The sequence below is a fragment of the Aristolochia californica genome, unplaced genomic scaffold (genome assembly GCF_029961685.1).
Source record: "Aristolochia californica isolate CCGP_79_NKW_82.1479 unplaced genomic scaffold, dmAriCali1.0.hap1 SCAF_16, whole genome shotgun sequence".
In the NCBI taxonomy this organism is placed as follows: domain Eukaryota; kingdom Viridiplantae; phylum Streptophyta; class Magnoliopsida; order Piperales; family Aristolochiaceae; genus Aristolochia; species Aristolochia californica.
Window position 1 is genome coordinate 21146023 of NW_027181837.1, and position 23554 is coordinate 21169576.

At 37.5% G+C, this 23554-nt stretch overlaps 5 protein-coding genes across 7 annotated transcripts; 3 read left to right on the forward strand and 2 right to left on the reverse strand.

Moving 5' to 3' along the window:
• The first annotated feature begins 687 nt into the window (after positions 1–687).
• LOC137953468 (uncharacterized) lies at positions 688–4698 on the forward strand. The gene is made up of 10 exons (XM_068800882.1): positions 688–845; positions 1197–1301; positions 1992–2053; positions 2145–2228; positions 2316–2347; positions 2475–2556; positions 3047–3296; positions 3431–3658; positions 3846–4138; positions 4359–4698. Exons 1-10 carry the CDS (start codon positions 822–824, stop codon positions 4603–4605), a joined length of 1407 nt encoding a protein of 468 aa, XP_068656983.1. The 5' UTR covers positions 688–821; the 3' UTR covers positions 4606–4698.
• A 196-nt stretch (positions 4699–4894) lies between these two features.
• Positions 4895–6745, reverse strand: LOC137953774 (L-type lectin-domain containing receptor kinase SIT2-like). Its single transcript, XM_068801277.1, has one exon. It carries the CDS (start codon positions 6662–6664, stop codon positions 4976–4978), a length of 1689 nt encoding a protein of 562 aa, XP_068657378.1. The 5' UTR covers positions 6665–6745; the 3' UTR covers positions 4895–4975.
• A 2883-nt stretch (positions 6746–9628) lies between these two features.
• Positions 9629–10765, forward strand: LOC137952725 (uncharacterized). Its single transcript, XM_068799783.1, has 3 exons — positions 9629–9735; positions 10181–10430; positions 10565–10765. Exons 1-3 carry the CDS (start codon positions 9629–9631, stop codon positions 10763–10765), a joined length of 558 nt encoding a protein of 185 aa, XP_068655884.1.
• Positions 10766–11595: 830 nt separating this feature from the next.
• On the reverse strand, positions 11596–14423 carry LOC137953047 (L-type lectin-domain containing receptor kinase SIT2-like). 2 transcript variants are annotated; one of them, XM_068800236.1, is made up of 2 exons: positions 12078–14423; positions 11596–11705 (listed from the first exon to the last, which is right to left on the reverse strand). In XM_068800236.1, exon 1 carries the CDS (start codon positions 14087–14089, stop codon positions 12098–12100), a length of 1992 nt encoding a protein of 663 aa, XP_068656337.1. In that variant the 5' UTR covers positions 14090–14423; the 3' UTR covers positions 11596–11705; positions 12078–12097. The 2 variants fall into 2 exon arrangements, with proteins under 2 accessions (XP_068656337.1, XP_068656336.1); XM_068800235.1 differs by having other exon boundaries at positions 11596–11762.
• A 3177-nt stretch (positions 14424–17600) lies between these two features.
• On the forward strand, positions 17601–23510 carry LOC137953102 (ubiquitin carboxyl-terminal hydrolase 2-like). Of its 2 annotated transcripts, none has more exons than XM_068800321.1 (6): positions 17601–17804; positions 18830–18879; positions 20922–20968; positions 22066–22112; positions 22201–22303; positions 22405–23510. In XM_068800321.1, the coding sequence occupies exons 2-6, from the start codon at positions 18849–18851 to the stop codon at positions 23173–23175; spliced, it is 999 nt and encodes a 332-aa protein (XP_068656422.1). In that variant the 5' UTR covers positions 17601–17804; positions 18830–18848; the 3' UTR covers positions 23176–23510. The 2 variants fall into 2 exon arrangements, with proteins under 2 accessions (XP_068656422.1, XP_068656423.1); XM_068800322.1 differs by having other exon boundaries at positions 17601–17720.
• Positions 23511–23554: the final 44 nt, after the last annotated feature.

The following is a 23554-nucleotide window of genomic DNA, read 5'->3' on the forward strand; positions in this document are numbered from 1 at the left end:
CCCAGACGCGGCGGTTTCGGTGGTCCCCTGCTGAATCTCTCGACCAGGCAAATTGGTATTCTTGATTTCTTCCGCGTTTGGGCCAACTCATAGGCGATCGCTGAAAAGATAGAATTGATCCAATGGTTGATGTCTCCTACTTTGGTGCGACAGTAGGCCCGGAATTGGTCAAATCCTTGACCATTTTCTTACAGGAGTCTGAATTATTGAAGTCAAATTAAATAAAATAAATAAATAAATATAACAATAAAGATAAAACTTATTATAAATACAAATTTTACAGAAAAAATATATATTTAATTTACATTAATATATGCTTTAATAATTTAAGTTATAATTTATTGTGTTAATTTTATTTTTTTATATAAAAAATGTAAGTGTTAATAGTCCAAGCAACTTAAATTGTTATTCAATGGATTATTAAAAAAAGGATTTTAGTTTAAATTTTATTTATTATTAATATTATACAATATTTATATTTATATTTATATTTTTTATTTTATTTTTAATTACTTATATTTCATTCTTGTAAATGTCATAAATTTATAAAGGGCTAAAAAAGAATCAGCCAAGGTCCATGAAAAGTGCCCTTAACGGCCCACGGACCATCTGTGCAAGTCCAGAATAGCAAGTCCCAGATCCAAAACGGAAAGGCGGAGAGCTCAGAAAGTAAACTTGACCGGACAGCCGGAGACGTGGCAGACGTCTCAACCGAAAGTCGCATAAAACCTATCTGCCCCCAAAACCCCTGCTCCGGACTCCTGCCAGCTGCGAAGACATCTTCGTCTTCCTTTCATATCCGATCCTCGATTCCTGGATCGATGGCCTCTAATGGAGCTGCTATGGTATTCTTTTGCTCTCACTTTTATCAGCTCTCTATATCTGAATTTGGATGGATGCTCTCGCTGAGTTTCTTTTGAGGATTTTTAATTGTGTTATTTATTTGGATATCTTGTCTAGGTAGAATGCTTTAATTTTAGGCGGGAAAGATACTGCTTCGTTTTTCTCATTTTAATTGATCGTTCTCCACTCAGTCCGAACAGCTCTCTATGTTAGAATTTGGATGGATCCTCTCGCTGAGTTTCTGTAGAAGATTTTATAATTGTGTTCTTTGTTCAGTGTAGGTTAAAAATGCTTTAATTTTAGAAGGGAAATATACTGATTCGTTTTCCTCATTTTAATTAATCGTCCGGCAGAGTCTGGGGGACACGGAGAACAGTCTGGAGAAAATAAAGAGGCAGCTGGCGGCGGGATGCGGAAGGAATCTATTGCAGGGCCCGCTTCTTAAACGATCGGAAACGGTACGTATTTTTTCATTTTTCATGTCTAAGTAGTGAGTTAGTGAAGATATTTATAATTTTGTGATAGTTAGGTGCTTTAGATGGAGGTTGGAATATATAATTTGTTCTCTTTTAAAGAGTCCATGCCTAGGCAGATCATGTCCCCGACGAATTTAGTGAATCGAGATGGATTTTTATGCCGGACCCTTTTTCTCTTTCTTTCTCTACAAAAAAATAGAATTTGTCATATAATTTTATTTTAGGAATGCTTAAAATTTCCTCACTCGTTGCTAGCTCCAAAGGCATTTTATTTTCAATTTGATGATGCATCTAATCCGTAGAGCATGGTCTAGATGAATGAAACAGTACACGAGCAACATAAAGTGCCTGAATGAGAAACTATGCTTGAAATTTATTCGTGACATCTACCTTGTTTGTTGCATAGATTTTGACAGAAAAGCAAATTTCTGTGACGGACAAAGTCTTTGTTTTTCTTGTTTCACTGTTTGTCTTCTATATGTACAAAAGAACACTTCTTTAATTTGATCAAATTTTCATGTCTCTATAAACTACCCATGACTACTCAAGATGGTTTTGTTAGTACTCTTTCAGATTATCCACTCGTGGTGCATCCATTAATATGAAAAGACATTGTGGCTGTCCATTTTTACTGTCTGACATTTCTTATTGCTGATTTATTATTCCAAACAGCTGAGGAAATGGAATCAGCGATGGGTGATATTAGATCCTACCACTGGAAAGATAGAATACAAGTATGAATGTTCACACTCCTAAACCTTTGCTCCTTAAATACACTTTTATTAGTTTTGGAATTTCATCAGCTCTCTATCTTTGATGCCTTAGGCTTCGAAGAAATGAGTCACATATGAAGGGCAGTATCTTGTTTGATTCAAACAGCACAACCAGCATCTCTCCAGTGAATTTTCAGTAAGCCTCTAACTTATGATGCTACTTTTTTTAAATCTTGTAATAGCTATGATATTATTCCTTACCTACATTCGTGGGTTGTTGTAGTGGACTGCCCAAGTATGACGGCTGCTGTTTTTGTATCCTTAAGGTTTAGTATGTATTTTTTTGCTTTATTCGTGGATCTGGTGTTCCTGGGGTTAGCAGTAGTTTGTAAACTTGTCCGTGAGTCCTAATATATGCATGTTTCTTAACGATGTTCACAAGATATTGGAACCCCACAGAAAAAAGAGTATTTCCTCTGTGCAGAAACTCCAGGTGCTGCTAGAGCTTGGGTATCCACTTTACAGTAAGCCTTTATGCTTTTACTTCTGTATCCTTTCTAGAATATATTGTAGGAGCTATGATTGAGTATCTCAAGCAGCCAAATAGCAGCTATGTAGGAGCTATGATTGAGTATCTCAAGCAGCCAAATAGCAGATATGGTCCCCAGCACAGATGGATCCTGATTTAAAATTAAACTATTAGGTATCCTGGTTATATGGTTGTAGGGTTAGAAGACAGAATGTTCTACATTAAAATTACCAATATTGATTGACTGGATTTATTCAAGGGTGAGGTATCTGCTGTGGTACTCTGTGCTGGGACCATTCAGTTTGTGGGTGTACTAAGTACCCATTCATGCTCTCTGTAAGATTTAAGCTTTATGTTGGTAAAGAGGTTAATGAGTGAATTTTTCTGTAGCTCCCTGTATGTCTTACAAGTTATGCTACAGTCTAGTTTATTATTAGCTCACTGAGCCTTTCACTTGGTGTATCATACTTTTTCCAATCAACCAGTGCAGCGCAGCTAGTACTAAAGGCTCATAAGGAAGCTGTAAATTCCCTTAGCGGGAACGGTTCTGCTACATTAGGAACGGTTGCAACTGTGGTTGCAGCTGCCAATTCAACAGCCATGGAAGCTTCCAAAGAAATTGAAGCGGCCATGAGAATATCTATGAGAGCAGCACTTGGCTTCGTGACAAACAACAAGGCAAATGAAACAAATAAGTCAAATGACGGTCAAATGGACAACCTAGCCATTATGAAGGTATCAACTTCTATCCCGCTATCTTTATACTGTAGTGTCAATTGTATGAAGAGGGTTTTGATTTGATGAACTGAGTGAATTCTTAATTATCATCTTATTTTTTGGATAATGATATTCTTGCTATGGTACTGCAGGAAACTCTGAGGGTGAAGGATGAAGAGTTACAACAGTTGGCTAGGGAACTTCGTGCTCGTGATGCAACAATAAAGGAGATTGCTGAGAAATTAATTGACACTGCTGAAGCTGCTGAGGCTGCAGCTTCTGCTGCTTATGCAATTGAAGAAGAAAGAAGTATCGCTTGTGCAGAAATTGAGCGCTTGACCAAGGAAACTGAGAAGCAGCTGAAGCTTTCCATGTCTAAGGTTGTTATTTTCTTTTGTTATCGACTTTAAATTTAAATTTTGTTCTTCTGTGTTGCTTGTGGACAAGGCTTTAAAAACATGTTTGGCTGAAAAGACATTGATCTCCTTCTTGTTGATGTTTTTGGATTGATTTCTCAATTTGTTGGAGGGAAGAAGCTACTTTGGATTGATCTCTCTAATGTTGCAGGTGAGAACTTTAGAAGCACAGACAGAGCTTTTAAACAATGAGAAGAATCAGGTGCTGAAGCATAGAGACTCTGCACTTCAAGAAGCTCATATGTGGCGCTCTGAGCTTGCAAAAGCTAGAGATCATGGTGTGATATTAGAAGCTGCAGTTCTAAGAGCTGAAGAGCGGGCACGGGTTGCTGTGGCAGATGCTGAAACGCTGAGGAAGGATGCTACAGTGAAAGAGTCTGTTGCTTCCAAAGAAAAGGAAGAGCTTCTTGCATATATCAATGTTTTGCATACACAAATTCAAAGGTTTTACTTTCTCCCTGTCCCCATTTATCTTCAATTCATCAGGTTCCCTCTGTTGTCAATTCCTAGTGTTGGGTGCAAGTATTTTTAGTTTTGTTCAATGGAATCATTTAGCTGTTCTGTTGGATATAACTCCACTCAGAAAATATCGACTAAGCACTGAACTTGATTCCAGAGTCAGATTAAAATATGCTTACAAACAAAACTGTATTCTTGCCTCCAGGCAGCAAAACACAGGGAAGCAATTTTTTGAGGAGAAAGCGGAGTCCTGCTCAGACGGGAATGTGGACAAAGCCTGTTTAAGTGTTTCAAGATCAGTTCCACTTTCTGAGGATGGAGAAGCTGTAGATAAAATAGAAGCTGATGTGAAGGAGATCCCTCTTGAAGCAGAGAGGGGCAGCCTGGATATTCCTGTTGTGAGCCCACCGGTTGACCTCCATGATCATGGAGACGGCTGTCCTGAACCTTGAATAACGTTTTTCTACAAATTTCTGTAGCATAAGAGTCAATATCAGAGTGGCTTATCATTTTTCCGTATTTTTTATAGAAGGTAAATTTTTAGAGTTCCAGATTGCATTGATTGCCTTTTCTTTTTATGGTCTCAAATAACATTGTTAGGTTCATTTGTCTTTTCATTCTTCTCTGTTCTTGCATTTCATACTGGCAATAGATCATACCTTATGGTGGTGAGCGCATAGTAATCTGGATCAAAGACTATGAGGAAAATTAGGACGAAAATTAGGAGCAAATATTGGCGGAGCTAATATGATGATTCAAATGTACATATTACAGAAGATCATAACTAAGAAATTCAAAGTTCCATTATTTGTACATGCTTGATCAACGGCCACAATCGAGGAGTGAATTTGACTCCAGAGTAGGAGATAATATGAAGGGGTTCTCTGAACTTTCTGTATGTGACCTTCGTGACGAAGGGTTCGCTCTCAAACCTGCCAGTGGAACTTCAGGCAAATGGTAATCTCGATCCAGATATCGCATCACCAGCCCCATGTTCGGTCTCTCTGCATCAGACTCCAGCGAGCAAAGCAAGCCAAGCTTCAGTACCAGCTCCATTTCTTCCTTCTCCTCATTACAACAACCAGTCCCCAGTTTTGGATCAACCACGTTTAGTATTCTCCCGTCCCTGAAACACTCGGAAACCCAGTCAAGCAGCATAATCTGCTCTGCTCGTACATCCATCGGCCTTCTCCCACAGGCCACTTCCAGCATAAGCATCCCAAAAGCAAAAACATCGGTGCTGTTGGTTGCTTTGCCGGTTCGGTTGAGCTCCGGCGCAATATACCCAACAGTTCCAACCAAACGGGTAGTGTGAGGATCAGATCCATGATCGTATAATCTCGACAGCCCGAAATCCCCCAACTTTCCGTTGAAGTCGCCGTCCAAGAGAACGTTACTGGCCTTGATATCTCGATGCAGCACAGTTTGTGTCCATCTCTCGTGCAAGAAGAACAGTCCAGAAGCAACCTGTTTGATGATCTTGAATCTCTGAGTCCAATTCAGAGTCGTCTTTGGCTGACCATACACGAACTTATCCAGGCTACTGTTGGGCATTAATTCGTAGACAAGAAGGAGCTCTCCTTTCCGTCGGCAGTATCCCAGGAGTTCGACGAAATTGGGATCACGGATCCTCCCGAGGCTTGTAATCTCTGCGAGGAACTGCCTGGTTCCATCTTCCGAATTGTGGGTGACTTTCTTCACAGCGACCTGAATCTTAGAAACTGGTAGTACCCCCTTGTACACCTTACCGAATCCTCCAGCGCCTATGACTTGTTTATCTTTGAAGCCCTCGGTCGCCATGGAGAGATCCTTATAAGAGATCCGGTGGGCACCGATCTGGCGCTCCCAATCTTCCAGGATTTCTCTGTATCTCATTCTCTTTCTAACAATAAAAGCAGCTCCGGCGACGACCAGTAACAGAATTACTACCACTGCTGAAGCTACCCAGGATATGACGAGCTTTGATTTGCTCCTCGGAGAATGAGGAAGCTTGGGAAGGCTAGAGATATCGAGAGGTCGAGCTTGCCCATTCGTCCTGAAACTCCAACCCAGAACGTAATGAGATGTTAAAAGCGTACCCGTAGCTGCCGAGAAACCTACGTACACGGAATCGAAAGCAAAGGATGATAGATCAACGGCCGTCGACAGAAGCGGACGGCTGGGTTTCTTCATCGTGAGAGGCGACAGTGTTACCTCAAGGATCTTCCTTGTACTGTTATATTCTACCCAAATCTGCAACGGCTTCCCGCTTCCAAGATTAACATTCTCAAAGCTGCCATTATTATCACTATAATAACCAGCAGAAATGGAGCTGAGGGATATGATGGCATTGACATCGATCCCGACATGGTTGCTGTTTATATCCTGAAACTCGGGATTAGCTATCGTATCGAACTCGATGGCGGTGATGTTGTTGGATTGATTGCCATTGTTGGAAGTGTTGAAGAGGCCTAAATATTGAGCAGGCAGAGCACCCGCGAGCTGATTATATGGAGAAATAACGAAGGCCATCCCATGTCCAGCCACTCCTGTCGCACCGGGAACACTGGCGAGGACAAAAGCCGTCGAAAAGGAGGGCACGACCCTTTTCCCGTCTACGGAGCTCTTGAGAGATAGAGGAGTGGGAAAAAATGCATGGCCAATTGCAAATTGTCCGGCGGCATCGGTAGTAAGCCCAAGGAGGCCGCCATTGGAGACCGCCGCATCTCCCCGGATGATCAGAGACGAGTTCGCAAATCCGTTATAAACGAAATCCACGTCGTCTTCCCGACAGAAGGAAAATCCCAAGATAAAAAAAAATATCAGATATCTGATCATCGCAGAAAGCACGATAGTCATGTGAGACTGACCACACCTTGCTGTTCTTAATTCGCTGATCTCGCTTCTTTCCCATCAAGTGAAGGTCATTAAAGTCTGCGTCGACTTCTTTGTTAGTACCGGTTCTTCACGCCCGTTCATCGAGTTTGGACGAACGCTGGAGAAAATAAGAGACGTGGGTTTGTATGTCATGAAGATCGTCTCTGTAACGATTCGTCTACCGCTGTCACTAGAAGAAGATCGATAATTTCAAAAGGAAACAAGAACAAAGAGATTCTCAACCAGATGATGTTGCCAAAACCGTAACTACCCTTTCCACTCCACCCATGGCTGGTACTGGTCGTCAGATTGGAAAATGTTGGCCATGACGGATCGACAGAAACAGGGATTCGACTAAATCACAAGAACCAGTCGTTCTGGCAAAAAAAAAAAAAAACAAGTGTCAGTAGAAAATTAACTACAAATAAGAGAGCAGGTAAGGCTTGTCAAACCCCGAATAGTTTAGTTTAAGATTTAAGATAGAGAAGCACTGCCCATTTCTAGCAAAGAAAGGGTATTTCAACTCATCTAATTTCTGTCTATTAGCAATTTTGAAGAGAAATTATAGAAGAACCCCGCCTTCAATAATGCACGAGTGATTAATTAAGGGGCAATATATCCGTTTTCACCGACGGCGTAATAGATCCCAACCCAGGAAAGAATACCATGGTAGAAAAAGACAATGATGACGGGTGTAAAGTAATTAGTAGCCATTAGATTTTTAAAAAGCTTAAATATTTTTTTACAAAATATTTTTTAAATTTAAAAATATCTTAAATCAATAATGAAAGGTGTTAAAAAAATTAGAAGATCATTTTTTAATATTTAATATAATTTTTTTATATTTTATTACAATAAACAGAAGGAAATAAAATGTGTACCGATAAATAAGATTTTTAAAAACTAAAATATTTTTTTACAAAAATATTTTTAAATTATAAAATATCTTAAATCGATAATGAAAAGTGAAAAATTGATTAGAATATAACTTTTTAATTAATTAATATACAAAATTTACTTTTTGTTACAATAAAAAAGAAGGTAATAAAACATGTATTGACAAATAAGATTTTTATAAACAAATATTTTTTAATTAAAAAATATTAAATCGATAATAAAAAGGTGTAAATCAAATTAGAAGAAGATTTTTTTAAAAAATGAATATACAAATTTATATTTTATTACAATAAATAGAAGGTAGTAAAACGTGTATTGATAAATATGATTTTTAAAACTCAAAAAAAAATTAAAATATATCTTCAATCGATATTGAAAAGGTGTTAAATAAATTAGAATATAAAATTTTAATTAATTAATATAAAAATTTTATATTTTACTCCAATAAAAAAGAAGGTAATAAAACATGTACCGACCAATAAGATTTTTAAAATTTGAAATATTTTTTATTAAGAAATTGATAATGAAAGAAGTTAATCATATAAGAAGATGATTTTTTAAATAACTAATACATAAATTTTATATCTTATTACAATAAATAGACTGTAATAAAACGTGTACCAACAAATAAGATTTTTATCTATTAAAAATAATTTTTAAAAATTATTTTTAAATGATAAAATATCTTAAATCCATAATGAAAGGTGTTAATTAGATCAAAATATGATTTTTAACTAATTAATATATAAATTTTATATTTTATTACAATAAATAGAAGGTAATAAAACATGTACCAAAAATTAAGATTTTTAAAAATAAAATTTTTTTAACTAGAAAAATATTTTAAATAGATAATAAAAGGAATTAATTAGATTAGAAGACTATTTTTAATATTTAATACAAATTTTTATATTTTATTATAATAATTAGAAGTAATAAAACATGTACCAAAAAAATATTTTTCAAAACTAAAACATTTTTTAAATTAAGAAATTTCTTAAATCGATAATGAAAAGTGTTTGTAAGATTGGAAGAAGATTTTTTAATTAAAATAAAATATAAAATTTTAATATACAATAAATAGAAGATAATAAAACATGTACTGACAAAAAAGATTTTTAAAACCTAAAAAGATTTATGAAAAATTTAAATTAAATAATATTTTAAATCCATAACGAAAGGTGAAAATATTTCAAGCTACATGAGAGGACAAGTGTTGTAGGGTTTAGGCAAAACACCACCTAAAGAAAGGAGGTGATAATATTTCAAGCTACATGAGAGGACAAGTGTTGTACTCTCATGGGAGGAAGAAGAACTCAAATGGGAGAGAGGGGAGACGGCGAAAACCAAAAGGGCTGGTTCAATAGACAAGGTCCCCTTTAGGCTTTGGGATTTCATCAGCTCTCTATCTTCGATGCCTTAGGCTTCGAAGAAATGAGTCACTTATCAAGGGCAGTATCTTGTTTGATTCAAACAGCACAATCAGCATCTCTCCAGTGAATTTTCAGTAAGCCTCTTACTTATGAATTTTTAAATCTTGTAATATTATGATATTATTCCTTACCTACACTCGTGGGTTGTTGTAGTGGACTGCCCAAGTATGACGGCTGCTGTTTTTGTATCCTAAAGGGTTAGTATGTAATTTTTTGCTTTATTCGTGGATTCTGGTGTTCCTGAGATTAGCAGTTGTTTGTAAACTTGTCCGTGAGTCCTAATATATGCATGTTTCTTAACGATGTTCACAAGATATTGGAACCCCACAGAAAAAAACGAGTACTTCCTCTGTGCAGAAACTCCAGTGCTGCTAGAGCTTGGGTATCCACTTTACAGTAAGCCTTTATGCTTTTACTTCTGTATCCTTTCTAAAATATATTGTAGGAGCTATGATTGAGTATCTCAAGCAGCCAAATAGCAGATATGGTCTCCAGCACAGATGGATCCTGATTTAAAATTAAACTATTAGGTATCCTGGTTATATGGTTGTAGGGTTAGAAGACAGAATGTTCTACATTAAAATTACCAATATTGATTGACTGGATTTATTCAAGGGTGGGGTATCTGCTGTGGTACTCTGTGCTGGAACCATTCAGTTTGTGGATGTACTTAGTACCCATATATGCTCTCTGTAAGATTTAAGCTTTATGTTGGTAAAGAGGTTAATGAGTGAATTTTTCTGTAGCTCCATGTATGTCTTACAAGTTGTGCTACAGTCTAGTTTATTATTAGCTCACTGAGCCTGTCACTTGGTGTATCATACTTTTTCCAATCAACCAGTGCAGCGCAGCTAGTACTAAAGGCTCATAAGGAAGCTGTAAATTCTCTTAGCGGGAACGGTTCTGCTACATTAGGAACGGTTGCAACTGTGGTTGCAGCTGCCAATTCAACAGCCATGGAAGCTTCCAAAGAAATTGAAGCGGCCATGAGAATATCTATGAGAGCAGCACTTGGCTTCGTGACAAACAACAAGGCAAATGAAACAAATAAGTCAAATGACGGTCAAATGGACAACCTAGCCATTATGAAGGTATCAACTTCTATCCTGCTATCTTTATACTGTAGTGTCAATTGTATGAAGAGGGTTTTGATTTCATGAACTGAGTGAATTCTTAATTATCATCTTATTTTTTGGATAATGATATTCTTGCTATGGTACTGCAGGAAACTCTAAGGGTGAAGGATGAAGAGTTACAACAGTTGGCTAGGGAACTTCGTGCTCGTGATGCAACAATAAAGGAGATTGCTGAGAAATTAACTGACACTGCTGAAGCTGCCGAGGCTGCAGCTTCTGCTGCTTATGCAATTGTAGAAGAAAGAAGTATCGCTTGTGCGGAAATTGAGCGCTTGAACCAAGGAAACTGAGAAGCAACTGAAGCTTTCCATGTCTAAGGTTGTTATTTTCTTTTGTTATCTACTTTAAATTTAAATTTTGTTCTTCTGTGGTGCTTGTGGACAAGGCTTTAAAAACATGTTCGGCTGAAAAGACATTGATCTCCATCTTGTTGATGTTTTTGGATTGATTTCTCAATTTGTTGGAGGGAAGAAGCTGCTTTGGATTGATCTCTCTAATGTCGCAGGTGAGAACTTTAGAAGCACAGACAGAGCTTTTAAACAATGAGAAGAATCAGGTGCTGAAGCATAGAGACTCTGCACTTCAAGAAGCTCATATGTGGCGCTCTGAGCTTGCAAAAGCTTGAGATCATGGTGTGATATTAGAAGCTGCAGTTCTAAGAGCTGAAGAGCGGGCACAGGTTGCTGTGGCAGATGCTGAAACTCTGAGGAAGGATGCTACAGTGAAAGAGTCTGTTGCTTCCAAAGAAAAGGAAGAGCTTCTTGCATATATCAATGTTTTGCATACACAAGTTCAAAGGTTTTACTTTCTCCCTGTCCCCATTTATCTTTAATTCATCAGGTTCCCTCTGTTATCAAATTCCTAGTGTTGGGTGCAAGTATTTTTAGTTTTGTTCAGTGGGATCATTTAGCTGTTCTGTTGGATATAACTTCACTCAGAAAATTTCTGACTAAGCACTAAACTTGATTCCAGAGTCAGATTAAAATATGCTTACAAACAAAACTGTATTCTTACCTCCAGGCAGCAAAACACAGGGAAGCAATTTTTTTAGAAGAAAGCAGAGTGCTGCTCAGATGAGAATGTGGACGAAGCCTGTTTAAGTGTTTCAAGATCAGTTCCACTCTCTGAGGATGGAGAAGCTGTAGATAAAATAGAAGCTGATGTGAAGGAGATCTCTCTTGAAGCAGAGAGGGCAGCCTGGATATTCCTGTTGTGAGCCCACCGGTTGACCTGCATGATCATGGAGATGGCTGTCCTGAACCTTGAATAACGTTTTTCTACAAATTTCTGTAGCATAAGAGTCAATATCAGAGTGGCTTATCATTTTCCGTATTTTTTATAGAAGGTAAATTTTTGAGTTCCTGATTGCATTGATTGCCTTTTCTTTTTATGGTCTCAAATAACATTGTTAGGTTCATTGTTCTTTTCATTCTTCTCCGTTCTTGCATTTCATACTGGCAATAGATCATGCCTTACGGTGGTGAGCGCATAGTAATCTGGATCAAAGACTATGAAGAAAAATAGGAGCAAATATTGGTGGAACTAATATGATGATTCAAATGTACATATTACATAACATCATAACTAAGAAATTCAAAGTACCATTATTTGTACATGCTTGATCAACGGCCACAATCGAGGAGTGAATTTGACTCCAGATTAGGAGATGATATGAAGGGGTTCCCAGAACTTTCTGTATGTGACCTTCGTGTCGAAGGGTTCGCTCTCAAACCTGCCAGTGGAACTTCAGGCAAATGGTATTCTCGATCCAGATATCGCATCACCAGTCCCATGTTCGGTCTCTCTGCATCAGACTCCAGCGAGTAAAGCAAGCCAAGCTTCAGTACCAGCTCCATTTCTTCCTTCTCCCCTGCACGACAACCAGTCCAGAGTTTTGGATCAACCACGTTTAGTATTCTCCCGTCCCTGAAACACTCAGAAACCCAGTCAAGCAGCATAATCTGCTCTGCTCGCACATCCATCGGCCTCCTCCCACAGACCACCTCCAGCATGAGAATCCCCAAAGCATAAACATCGGTACTCTTGGTTGCTTTGCCGGTTCGACTGAGCTCTGGCGCAATATACCCAATAGTCCCAACCAAACGGGTAGTGTGAGGATCAGATCCATGATCGTATAATCTTGACAGCCCGAAATCCCCCAACTTTCCGTTGAAGTCGCCGTCCAAGAGAACGTTACTGGCCTTGATATCTCGATGCAACACAGTTTGTGTCCATCTCTCGTGCAAGAAGAATAGCCCAGAAGTAACCTGTTTGATGATCTTGAATCTCTGAGTCCAATTCAGAGTCGTCTTTGGCTGACCATACACGAACTTATCCAGGCTACTGTTGGGCATTAATTCGTAGACAAGAAGGAGCTCTCCTTTCCGTCGGCAGTATCCCAGGAGTACGACGAAATTAGGATCACGGATTCTCCCGAGGCTTGTAATCTCTGCGAGGAACTGCCTGGTTCCCTCTTCCGAATTGTGGGTGACTTTCTTCACCGCGACCTGGATCTTGTACACTGGTAGCACCCCCTTGTACACCTTACCGAACCCTCCAGCGCCTATGACTTGTTTATCTTTGAAGCCCTCGGTAGCCATGGAGAGATCCTTATAAGAGATCCGGTGGGCACCGATCTGGCGCTCCCACTCTTCCAGGATTTCTCTGTATCTCATTCTCCTTCTAACAATAAAAGTAACTCCGGCGACGACCAGTAACAGAATTACTACCACTGCTGAAGCTACCCCGGATATGACTAGCTTTGATTTGCTCTTCGGAGAACGAGGAAGCTTGGGAAGGCTAGAAATATCGAGAGGTCGAGCTTGCCCATTCGTCCTGAAACTCCAACCCAGAACGTAATGAGATGTTAAAATTGACCCCGTAGCTGCCGAGAAACCCACATATAAGGAATCCAAAGCAATGGATGAGAGATCAACGGCCGTCGACAGAAGCGGACGGCTGGGTTTCTTCATCGTGAGAGGCGACAGTGTTACCTCAAGGATCTTCTTTGTACCGTTATATTCTACCCAAATCTGCAACGGCTTCCCGCTTCCAAGACTAACATTCTCGAAATTGCCATTATTATCACTATAATAACCAGCAGAAACGGAGCTGATGGATACCAAGCTATTAACATCGATCCCGACATGGTTGTCGTTTATATCCCGAAACTCGGCATTAGCAATCGTATCGAACTCGATGGCTGTGACGTTGTTGGAGGGATCGCCATTGTTGGACGTGTTGAAGAGGCCTAAATATTGAGAAGGTAGAGCATCCACGAGCTGATTATATGGAGAAATAGCGAAGGCCATCCCATTTCCAGCCACTCCTGTCACATCGGGAACACTGGCGAGGACAAAAGCCGTCGAAAAGGAGGGAACGGCCCTTTTCCCGTCAACGGAGCTCTTGAGAGGTAGAGGGATGGGAAAAAATGCATGGCCAACACGTAGTCCAGTGAAATCGGTAGTAAGCCCAAGGAGGCCGTCATGGGTGATCGACACATCCCCCCGGATGATCAGAGACGAGCCAGAAAATCCGTTGTAAACAAAATCAACGTCGTTTGCCCGACAAAAAGAAAATCCCAAGATCAGAAAAATTATCAGAAATCTGATCATTGCAGAAAGCACGATGGTCACGTGAAACTGACCACACCTTGCTGTTCTTGATTCGCTGATCTCGCTTCTTTCCCGTCAAGTGAAGGCCATTAAAGTCTGCGTCGACTTCTTTGTGAGTACCGGTTCTTCACGCCCGTTCATCGAGTTTGGACGAACGCTGGAGAAAATAAGAGACGTGGGTTTGTATGTCAGGAAGATCGTCTTTGTAACGATTCGTCTACCGCTGCCACTCGAAGAAGAAAGATAATTTGAAAAGGAAACAGGAACAAAGAGATTCTCAACCACATGTTGCCAAAACCGTTATTGAATTTAGGAACATTATTTTCCCCTTAGGCTTAGGTCGCTCTCTGAGACGACGCAGGGGTCTGGTGCGGCGCCGGCGAGGGAGGTTGCCGGCAGGCGGTGGCAGCGGGGCGACGGCGACGGGAAAGGTTTTGGATCAGCTGCTCTGGCTGGGGTACGGCGAGGCGAGGGCGAGGCTGCAAGACGTGGCTGCGGGAGTCGACGGCGACGGTGACGGCTGGCGACGGGCGGCAGCGGGGTGGACGGATTTCTGCGGGAAATCGGCGACGGGAGAAGAGCGATGGGCGGAGGCTCTGGCTGACGGGGGTGACGGCTTGGGGGAAGTCGAAACAGAGGAGGGAGAAGTTTTCTGGGTTGGCGCCGGCGAGACGGAAGGCGGTGGCGATGTCTCGGCGCAGCACAGGAGATGAACTGGAGAGACGGCTGAGGGAAAAATCTGCGCGGCGTGGCACACCGGCGACGGGAACGGATCAACGGTGATGGCGACGGGAACAGTGACGGAAGAAGAAGGGTTCTGGGTTGGCGCTGGCGCGCCGGCGAACGGAGCGGCGGAGGGTTTCGGGGAGAGATGCTGCGGAGGTCGGGCCCCGGGTTCGGCTTTTGGCAATTTTCATCGACGGGGAGAGATATGCGCAGAAGGCGCGCAGAGTATTCGCCGGCGACAACAATAGATGAAATATCTGATACCGTATTGAAATTTAGTGAGGGAGAATTATATTTTATAGAATTACAGTGACTGCATTCAGAGTTTCAATGTCTAATTTATATGTCAATTCGTACTCCTCGTTATATGGAAAATGTTGGCCATCGCGACAGAAACAGGGATTCGACTAAATGACCAGAACCAGTAGGAGACAAGTATTTTTTAGAATTACAGTGCCTGTATTCAAAGTTTGAGTTTGACTCAATGTCTTAACTTAATATGTTGATTCTTATCTTTATTTCCACGGCGGGTAGTCGACGTTATATGGAAAATGTTGGCCATTCGCACTTTCTAAGGATTACTCCATGAGTGATTAATTTAGGGGCAATATATCCGTTTTCACCGACGGCCTAATCGATCCCAACCCAGGAAAGACTACCATGGTAGACAAAGACAATGATGACGAGTGTACAGTAATGAGTAGCCATTAGATTTTTTAAAACAATTTTTTTTTAAAAATATTTTTTAAATTAGAAAATATCTTAAATCAATAATGAAAAGTGTTAGAAAAATTAGAAGATCATTTTTTAATATTTAATATAAATTTTTTATATTTTATTCCAATAAATAGAAGAAAATAAAATGTGTACCAATAAATAAGATCTTTAAAAACTAAAATTATTTTTAAACTATAAAATATCTTAAATCGATAATGAAAGGTGTGAAATTTATTAGAATATAATTTTTAATTATTTAATATACAAAATTTATTTTTTATATAATAAAAAAGAACGTAATAAACCCCATGTACAGACAAATAAGATTTTTTTAAAAATATATTTTTAATTAAAAAATCTTCAATTGATAATGAAAGGAGTTAATCAAATTAGAAGAATATTTTCAAAAAAATTAATATATAAATTTATATTTTATTACAATAAATGGAAGGTAGTAAAACGTTTATCGATAAATATGATTTTTAAAAACTGTAATATTTTTTTTACCCTAAAATATATCTTCGATCGATAATGAAAAGGTGTTAAATAGATTAGAATATAAATTTTTAATTAATTAATATACAAATTTTAAATTTTGCTCCAATAAAAAAGAAGGTAATAAAACATGTACTAACCAATAAGATTTTTAAAAATTGAAATATTTGTTTATTAATTAAAAATATCTTAAATCAATAATGAAAGGATTTAATTATATAATAAGATATTTTTAAAATAAATAATGCATAAATTTATATATCTTATTACAATAAAAAGACTATAACAAAACGTGTACCAACAAATAAGATTTTTATAAATTAAATATTTTTTATAATTTTTTTAAATGAGAAAAATATCTTAAATCCATAATGAAAGGTGTTAATTATATCAAAATATGATTTTTAAACTAATTATTTATAAATTTTATATTTTATTATAATAATAGAAGGTAATAAAACATCTACCAAAAATTAAGATTTAAAATTTTTAATTAGAAAAATCGATGATAAAAGGAGACTATTTTTAATATTTAATATAAAAATATATTTTATTATAATAACTAGAAGTAATAAAACACGTACCAAAAAAATATTTTTTAAATTAAGAAATTTTTAAATCGATAATGAAAAGTGTTTGTAAGATTGGAAGAAGATTTTTTAATTAAAATAAAATTTTAATATTTTAATATATAATAAATAGAAGATAATAAAAAAAATTAAAACCTAAATTTTTTTATGAAAGTTTAAAATTAAATAATATCTTAAATCCATAACGAAAGGTATAAATATGATTAGAATAAGTTTTTAATAAAAAAATTAAAATAATATTTTATTAAAATAAATGGAAGGTTATAAAATCTGTACCAACAAATAATATAAAATATTTTTTAATTAAATAATATCTTAAACTGATAATGAAATCTACATGGGAGGACAAGTCTTGACGTGTTCATCTTGTTGTGTGTAACGAGTAATGGAGAAAAAACAAGAGGACTTTTGGGAGAGAGCTTTTGGAAGGGAAATTACTGGAGAAACCGTTGGAGTTAGAGATTCAAAAAAAGAGAAACTCTGTAAAACTTGCAGGACTTCTGGATCCGAGAAACCCCCAAAACTCTAAAAAATTTGTTCCACAGAGCTTGCAACAAGCAAAACTCGAAGCTATTACAAACTCACAACAAACAAACACTCCACAGCAAATTCCCCTTTTACCTCTTTGGACTTCAAACATGGCACAATACAAACACTCCTAGTTGATCAAGGTTATAAATCTAGCCATTGATAAACTATTGGACCAACAAACATTGTTTTTCATGGAGATCGAATCAGAGGTCCACATCAAACTCAAGACCCTTAAACAGCTTTTTTTCTTTTTTTTGTAAATCTAAAGATTACTATTAGAAAAATGACAAATTTGTCTAAAAAATCTCATGGCTATATTATTTGATAATTTTCCATAGTTTTTCCTCTCTCTTTCCACTTATTGTTACGAGGAAACTCATATTCCATACACTTACTAAGTCCATTGAAAAAGTACTTGGACTAGTAACATTCCTTGAACTTGTGAACTCTTCGACTTCAAAGTCCAATCTCTAACACCCGCTCCCCTCTTGTTTCACAAGTTGCTTCTCGACTTTCCGACTCTTCTCCAGTGTCAGCGACTGAAATAGGGTTTCCCCGAATCAAACTCCTCTGTACGTGTTATCTGTTTTTCCGGTGTTAACGTCTCCGCAGCTACCAGTTGTGGGACTGTTTTCAGTAGAGACCGTTGTCTCAATGTATGTAATTGTTTCTTTTAATTTTGGTAGCGTGACTTGTTTATCCTTGTTGTTGTCGCTGTTTTGACTAAGATTTTGATATTTAGAGCCTTCACTTTATTTATTTTTTATTTACTTACTGGTATTTTGGGCGCATCGTCCTGTCCGACGTTTTGGAAGGGATGCTGATGAGTAGGACTAGGAAGAGCACTATCTGCAATTCCGAGCAAAAAAATTCGTTCTTATAGGAATTTCAGTTCTTTCAGTTCCTGGGTTTGGTTACCCTTGCTTGAGTCGTTCTAAAATCTTTGTTTGCCCTGAGTCCGCTTTTTAGTGGGTCGAAGCCGCGGAGGCTTCAGTGGAGCAATCCTCACATGGGTTGGTAAGGCATATTGGTGCGCTTTTACTGTACGAGAGTAGGTCCTCATTCTTTCCTCTAGTTTTCAACTCGAATTTGTTAAGTCCGCTTTCTTCTGCATTAAGGATACAGGGAGTAAGAAATCTGTTTGCCCTTCAGACGAAAAACCTGTATATAATTGAGTTCTGGTACTTAGTTTTCTGGTCTTTTTCGATGTATGGAAGTTTGAGTAGATTTTTGCCACCTTCTTGTTTGCAAATTATTGGCTGCTTACCTCGTCTTCTTTTCCTTAGAATTTTTTTTTTGTCTGAATTTTAAGTTTGCCTATTTCTCTATTTAATTATAGAATCTTATTAAATCCTTACTTTTGAAAAAAATGTCATTGTTGTTTTGGGAACGTAGAATCACTTATGGAGCAATGGCCCCAGTGGTATATTTTTGAGAATTTTTTTTTTCTTGAAAAGTTAGAGCATCTTCAGTTTGATGTGTTATGGTAATAATTTTTGGGTGGTGTGAGAGTCAATTTTTTACTGTTGTCTGCTATCCACAATAACCAGCCTGTATAGCAATTTATTAAACGATCAGCTGATTCTTTGATAGATTAATGGTTTCCTGTTTGATCCCACCACTGTTTTTCTTGTTGTATGTAATTTGGTATATTTTGAAACATATCTGCTCTATGATGCAGCTTGAGAAAGCTACTCAACATGTCGTGGTGCACAATTGAATCTGATCCTGGTAAACTTATATCTATCTATTTTAAATTTATTATTATTCTTTATTAGAATATTGGTTAGATATTAGACTGAATGACCCCATATATTGGTGGGAGTGGGACTTGAACGCAAGACCTATGTTGAGAAATATTTGTATGTGGTTATTGAGCCAAGGATCGGTTCTGGTATGTTTTGCAGCTCAAAGACTGGCTATTAGTTGGATTTTTGTTTTCCTGTTTTGGCTCCAAAAGGACCAAAGGTCAAAACAGAAACTAAGTACCATAGATTGAAAAAAGAACTTAATACAATGGATAAAATTTTAGTTTTCTATAATAAACAGCTAAGACCACCTAGAATCAACTTTTTCAAGGTATTCGAGAACAGAGGAATTTTTATTTCATTAGTTAGCAAAAATTTTGTTGTATTCTAACAGGTATGCAGAAAATACTGAAATAATTATTATTCTTTTTGAATGCCACTTGGCATGATTAGGCCTCAAATCATGTTTACCTTTCTTCTTTATCATCCAATCTTTCAATTACTTGTTAAATGGGAAACTTAATGGTCCTCTTTAAAAACTAAAGGCAGGAAATTGTTACCTTGTTGTTCTCTTGTTGACAGTATTGATCAATTCGCAAAGTATCTTTCTAAACTTGCAAAGTCTTCCCTTGTGTGGCAACGCTATCTTGTCTTTATCGACTTATTCTTCTTTTCTGTTCACCATTGAGAAAGAACCAAATGGTGTTGAAATATGTCATAAATCAGACTCCTGTCTATCCTTTGCTCTTTCTAAGAAAAAACAAAACCAGCAAAAAAATTATTATTTTTTGTCCAGAAGCTCCCCTTTTTTTGTCTTGACCTAAAAGTTGGACATGTAAGGAGATGGAGATGGAGTTTCCTATTTACACCCACTTGGCAGATGGTGTGCCACAGCTGCGAATTTCTATTATCTAGGTGCATACATTCATCATGGCAAAGAGCAGTTATGTCTTTGAAATATGACAACCTGGAATAGTTAAGAGCACATCATAAAAAAAGAAGTTAAATGGAGAGTGCTATCTGACATTCAAAACGTATGGGAAGTTAGTAAACTATCAGGCAAAAGTAGGCCCACAAGGATGTTGGTTGTAAGCAAGAAGCAGAGGGGGGTCCTCGTGCAGCAACTGGACCGGCGGGTAAAACTCTTGTGAGACGGATTTAGTGTGAAGAGACTGCATTTTATGGTAGAAATTGTCTGACTTTATTCAAATATATTATGAGAATAGAGAGGACAGTTGAGGAAAAATGGAAGTACACAAGAGGAAAGATGAGAGAGGGAAAACAAGGAGATGAATGTATTGAATACGCTTGCTAGAGAAGGGACCAATAGCCAACTTTTGGTATTAAGAGCTTCTTTCTTTTGGCCTCTTTACTTTGTGGTACTTGTGGGACTTGCATCTTTTCTGCCTTTCACCCTCCTCTTTTTTCATGCTTTGTAAAATCCATCTGCATGGGAAAAAAAAGGTTTTGTAAGAAAATTTCTTCAAAATATACTCAATGCTGCATTTGCTAACTTGTTTTTAAATCATATGTTTTGACAAATGAACCATTTCAGAGCACAATGCTGAACTTTGTATGTTGCTTAACGAAATGTCTCAGTTTTAAATCTTCGATTTTGACATTTGCTTTTATTTATTGGTTTGTTTCTTTTAAAATTCAGGGGTATTTTAGTAATTTCTTATGTATGTAGGTATGTAATTTGTTACACAAAAGGGTCCAGATTAGTGTTTCTAAAGTGGTGTGATTATTTCGTAAATTCCATGGGTATTAAAGGGTGTTTTACCTTCTCATAAGTCCTTAAGTTAGGGGCTTTTTAGTTTTTTGTAAAACACTTAAGTGAATTAATAAAACAAGATGGGGGTTCAATTTTTTTCCCCCATCCAGCTGGCTGTACAACAGCCCTTTTTCTTCCTTTCCTCTTCTTTTACTCTCTATTATCTCCAATTTCTCTTCTATCTTCCTTACTTCATGAAAAGAATGCATTCTTAAGAAGTAATTGCTGACAATGCTTGATTTGCATTGCAGGTGTTTTTACTGAACTTATACAACAAATGCAAGTTAAAGGTGTCCAGGTAATTTGTATTCAATTGTGGGAAGAGCCTGAGAAGCATTTTCTGCTGCTATAGCTTTTAGCATAGGGATTTTTTTTGTTTGTTGATTTGATCATGGATGTTGATCATGTGTGTATTGCACAGAGATATCTGGAAACTGTGATGGTATTTGCACAATTACTTAGTAAATATAGCCATTTAAACTCCATATAAACTAGAGGGTACATGTAAGTGTGTCGCTTTGTCATGCAAACAATTTCTACTGTTTATTTCATTATCATGTGCTCTGATTATTCAACATTGTTTTTGGACATGTCACAGTGTTTCAAGAATAAGAATTGCTTCTATTCCTTACCATGTCACATTGTTTCTGGTCAGTGTTTCATTTCTTTATGTTTGGACTTTATATAACTGTTGGGCCTTTTTGTGAACCAGACTCTTGATGTGTTATTTTTAACAATATTATCAGCCAGATTGATCGTTTCATAGAAAAGTCTCCCTAGTCTTCAAGGGGGCAGTCTTCTTTTTATTACACCCTCTAGATTGATCGTTTCATAGATATTGATGGTTTTTATTGTTTGACATGGTTTCCTTTCTTTTTTTTCTTTTTATAGGAATTTTCTGTGGCATACTGTTTTATTTTAACATCTTTTTCCCTAGTGCCAGAATATGAGAGTTATTTCACTGCTTGATTTTAACATCTTGTTATTTTTCTGAGGGATGATTAAGTTCTTTAGTTGATAAACATGTATATGATGATTTCTTTCTTATTAATATTTTTTTTAAATGATGTTAAATTTTAAATGAAAGAAAATAATAAACTCCTACTATGTGTTTCCTTTGGTCTTTTAAGTACTTGTTACAAACTCCTTGTTTATCGTTTCTTTCAAGTTGGCTGAACTGGTTTTTTGCCATGGCACTAAAGAAATGCACTCTATTTGACTAAAGCAAACTCCTTATTGGAGTGCAAGGCAATTTGGTTGATATGTCAAAGATAATGCATTCATTTTACAGAAACTGTGATTCTGGCATTGTTATGCTTCCTGTGGAAGATAATATTATCTATATTTTTCTTTCTTAAAAAGGAAGAGAATTCACATCTTACTGCTTGAAATCAGGTGGAAGAATTGTATTCATTGGACTTGGACTCACTAAACAATCTCCGGTAAATTTTCATCTTTTTGAACTAGCTTTTTCTATTCCTTTACCACTTTGTTCCTTCATGTTTTACTGGCATTTACTCTCTTTAACAGACCGGTATATGGGCTGATATTCCTTTTTAAGTGGCGTCCTGGAGAGAAAGATGACCGCCCTGTACATAAGGATCCTAACCCTAATTTATTTTTTGCTAGTCAGGTAAGTGTTTCTGAGAATGTTAATTCTATTGGCCCGACCTACCATGAATAGTTAGTGGAAAAGGAAAACTCTCCCTTTAATCAAATAATACTCATTTGCAGGTTATTAATAATGCCTGTGCAACTCAGGCCATACTTTCAATACTAATGAATTGTCCAGAGGTTGACATAGGGCCAGAACTATCCATGCTGAAAGAATTCACAAAAAATTTTCCACCTGAGCTAAAGGGCTTGGCTATCAACAACAGTGAAGCTATTCGTACAGCCCATAATAGTTTTGCTAGGCCAGAGCCCTTTGTTCCCGACGAGCAGAAAGTAGCAACAAAGGATGATGATGTTTACCATTTTATCAGCTATATACCTGTTGACGGTGTTCTTTATGAGCTGGATGGACTCAAGGAGGGCCCTATTAGCCTTGGAGAGTGTCCAGGAGGGCCTGCCGACTTGGATTGGTTACAGATGGTTCAACCTGTGATCCAGGAAAGAATTGAGAGGTACTCCAGAAGTGAGATTAGATTCAATCTGATGGCTATTATAAAAAACAGGAAGGAGATGTATACTGCTGAACTCAGGGAACTTCAAAAGAAGAGGGATGTAATACTGCAGCAGTTAGCAATAGCTCAAGCTGAGAGAGCAACAGATACCATTAATGCATTGAACAAATCTCTTTCAGAGGTGAATGCAGGGATTGAGGCTGCTACTGAGAAGATATTGATGGAGGAGGAGAAGTTCAAGAAATGGAGGACAGAAAATATAAGGAGGAAGCACAATTACATCCCCTTCCTGTTCAACTTCCTGAAGATATTGGCAGAAAAGAAGCAGTTGAAGCCGTTGATCGAGAAAGCTCGACAGAAAGCTGGCAGCCCCAAGTAAGGACGAGGATGAAGCCCAATATGATTGTTTGGCCCTTGACTCTGTTGATAGGAATGCTAGCGATGATCTCTTTGTATAACTTCAGTCTCTCAACTTCCTGGAGAGCAGCATTATAGCTCCCCCTGCCCCGAGGGAGGAGATGATTTATTTACAATCCTGTTTTCTGTCGCCTGTAACCGAAACGTTTCAAGAGAAACGCCTTTTCCAGTTCTGGTTTAAACTTTAAAGTGGTGAAAGGGTCTTCTTCTTCCCCAATAGCTATCACTTTGACTACATGATCATGTAGTAGTTTGTTAAAAAATAAATTTAATTGTTCATATAAGATCAAGGATAAGGTTCGGTCAGATTTAAGAAAGCCAACTTCATCTTGCTATCTTGC

Excerpts from the sequence above, each read along its gene's own strand:
- LOC137953047 (XM_068800236.1), bottom strand. The coding sequence starts at position 14,089 with ATGATCAGATTTCTGATAATTTTTCTGATCTTGGGATTTTCTTTTTGT.
- LOC137953102 (XM_068800321.1), top strand. The coding sequence starts at position 18,849 with ATGTCGTGGTGCACAATTGAATCTGATCCTG. Across the intron at positions 22,113-22,200 it reads GACTCACTAAACAATCTCCG|ACCGGTATATGGGCTGATAT; the intron begins GTAAATTTTCAT and ends TCTCTTTAACAG. Across the intron at positions 22,304-22,404 it reads ATTTATTTTTTGCTAGTCAG|GTTATTAATAATGCCTGTGC; the intron begins GTAAGTGTTTCT and ends ACTCATTTGCAG.
- LOC137953774 (XM_068801277.1), bottom strand. The coding sequence starts at position 6,664 with ATGGCCTTCGTTATTTCTCCATATAATCAGCTCGCGGGTGCTCTGCCT.
- LOC137953468 (XM_068800882.1), top strand. The coding sequence starts at position 822 with ATGGCCTCTAATGGAGCTGCTATG. Across the intron at positions 2,348-2,474 it reads GTATGACGGCTGCTGTTTTT|ATATTGGAACCCCACAGAAA; the intron begins GTATCCTTAAGG and ends GATGTTCACAAG. Across the intron at positions 3,659-3,845 it reads TGAAGCTTTCCATGTCTAAG|GTGAGAACTTTAGAAGCACA; the intron begins GTTGTTATTTTC and ends CTAATGTTGCAG.
- LOC137952725 (XM_068799783.1), top strand. The coding sequence starts at position 9,629 with ATGTTTCTTAACGATGTTCACAAGATATTGGAACCCCACAGAAAAAAA. Across the intron at positions 9,736-10,180 it reads GCTTGGGTATCCACTTTACA|TGCAGCGCAGCTAGTACTAA; the intron begins GTAAGCCTTTAT and ends CCAATCAACCAG. Across the intron at positions 10,431-10,564 it reads ACAACCTAGCCATTATGAAG|GAAACTCTAAGGGTGAAGGA; the intron begins GTATCAACTTCT and ends ATGGTACTGCAG.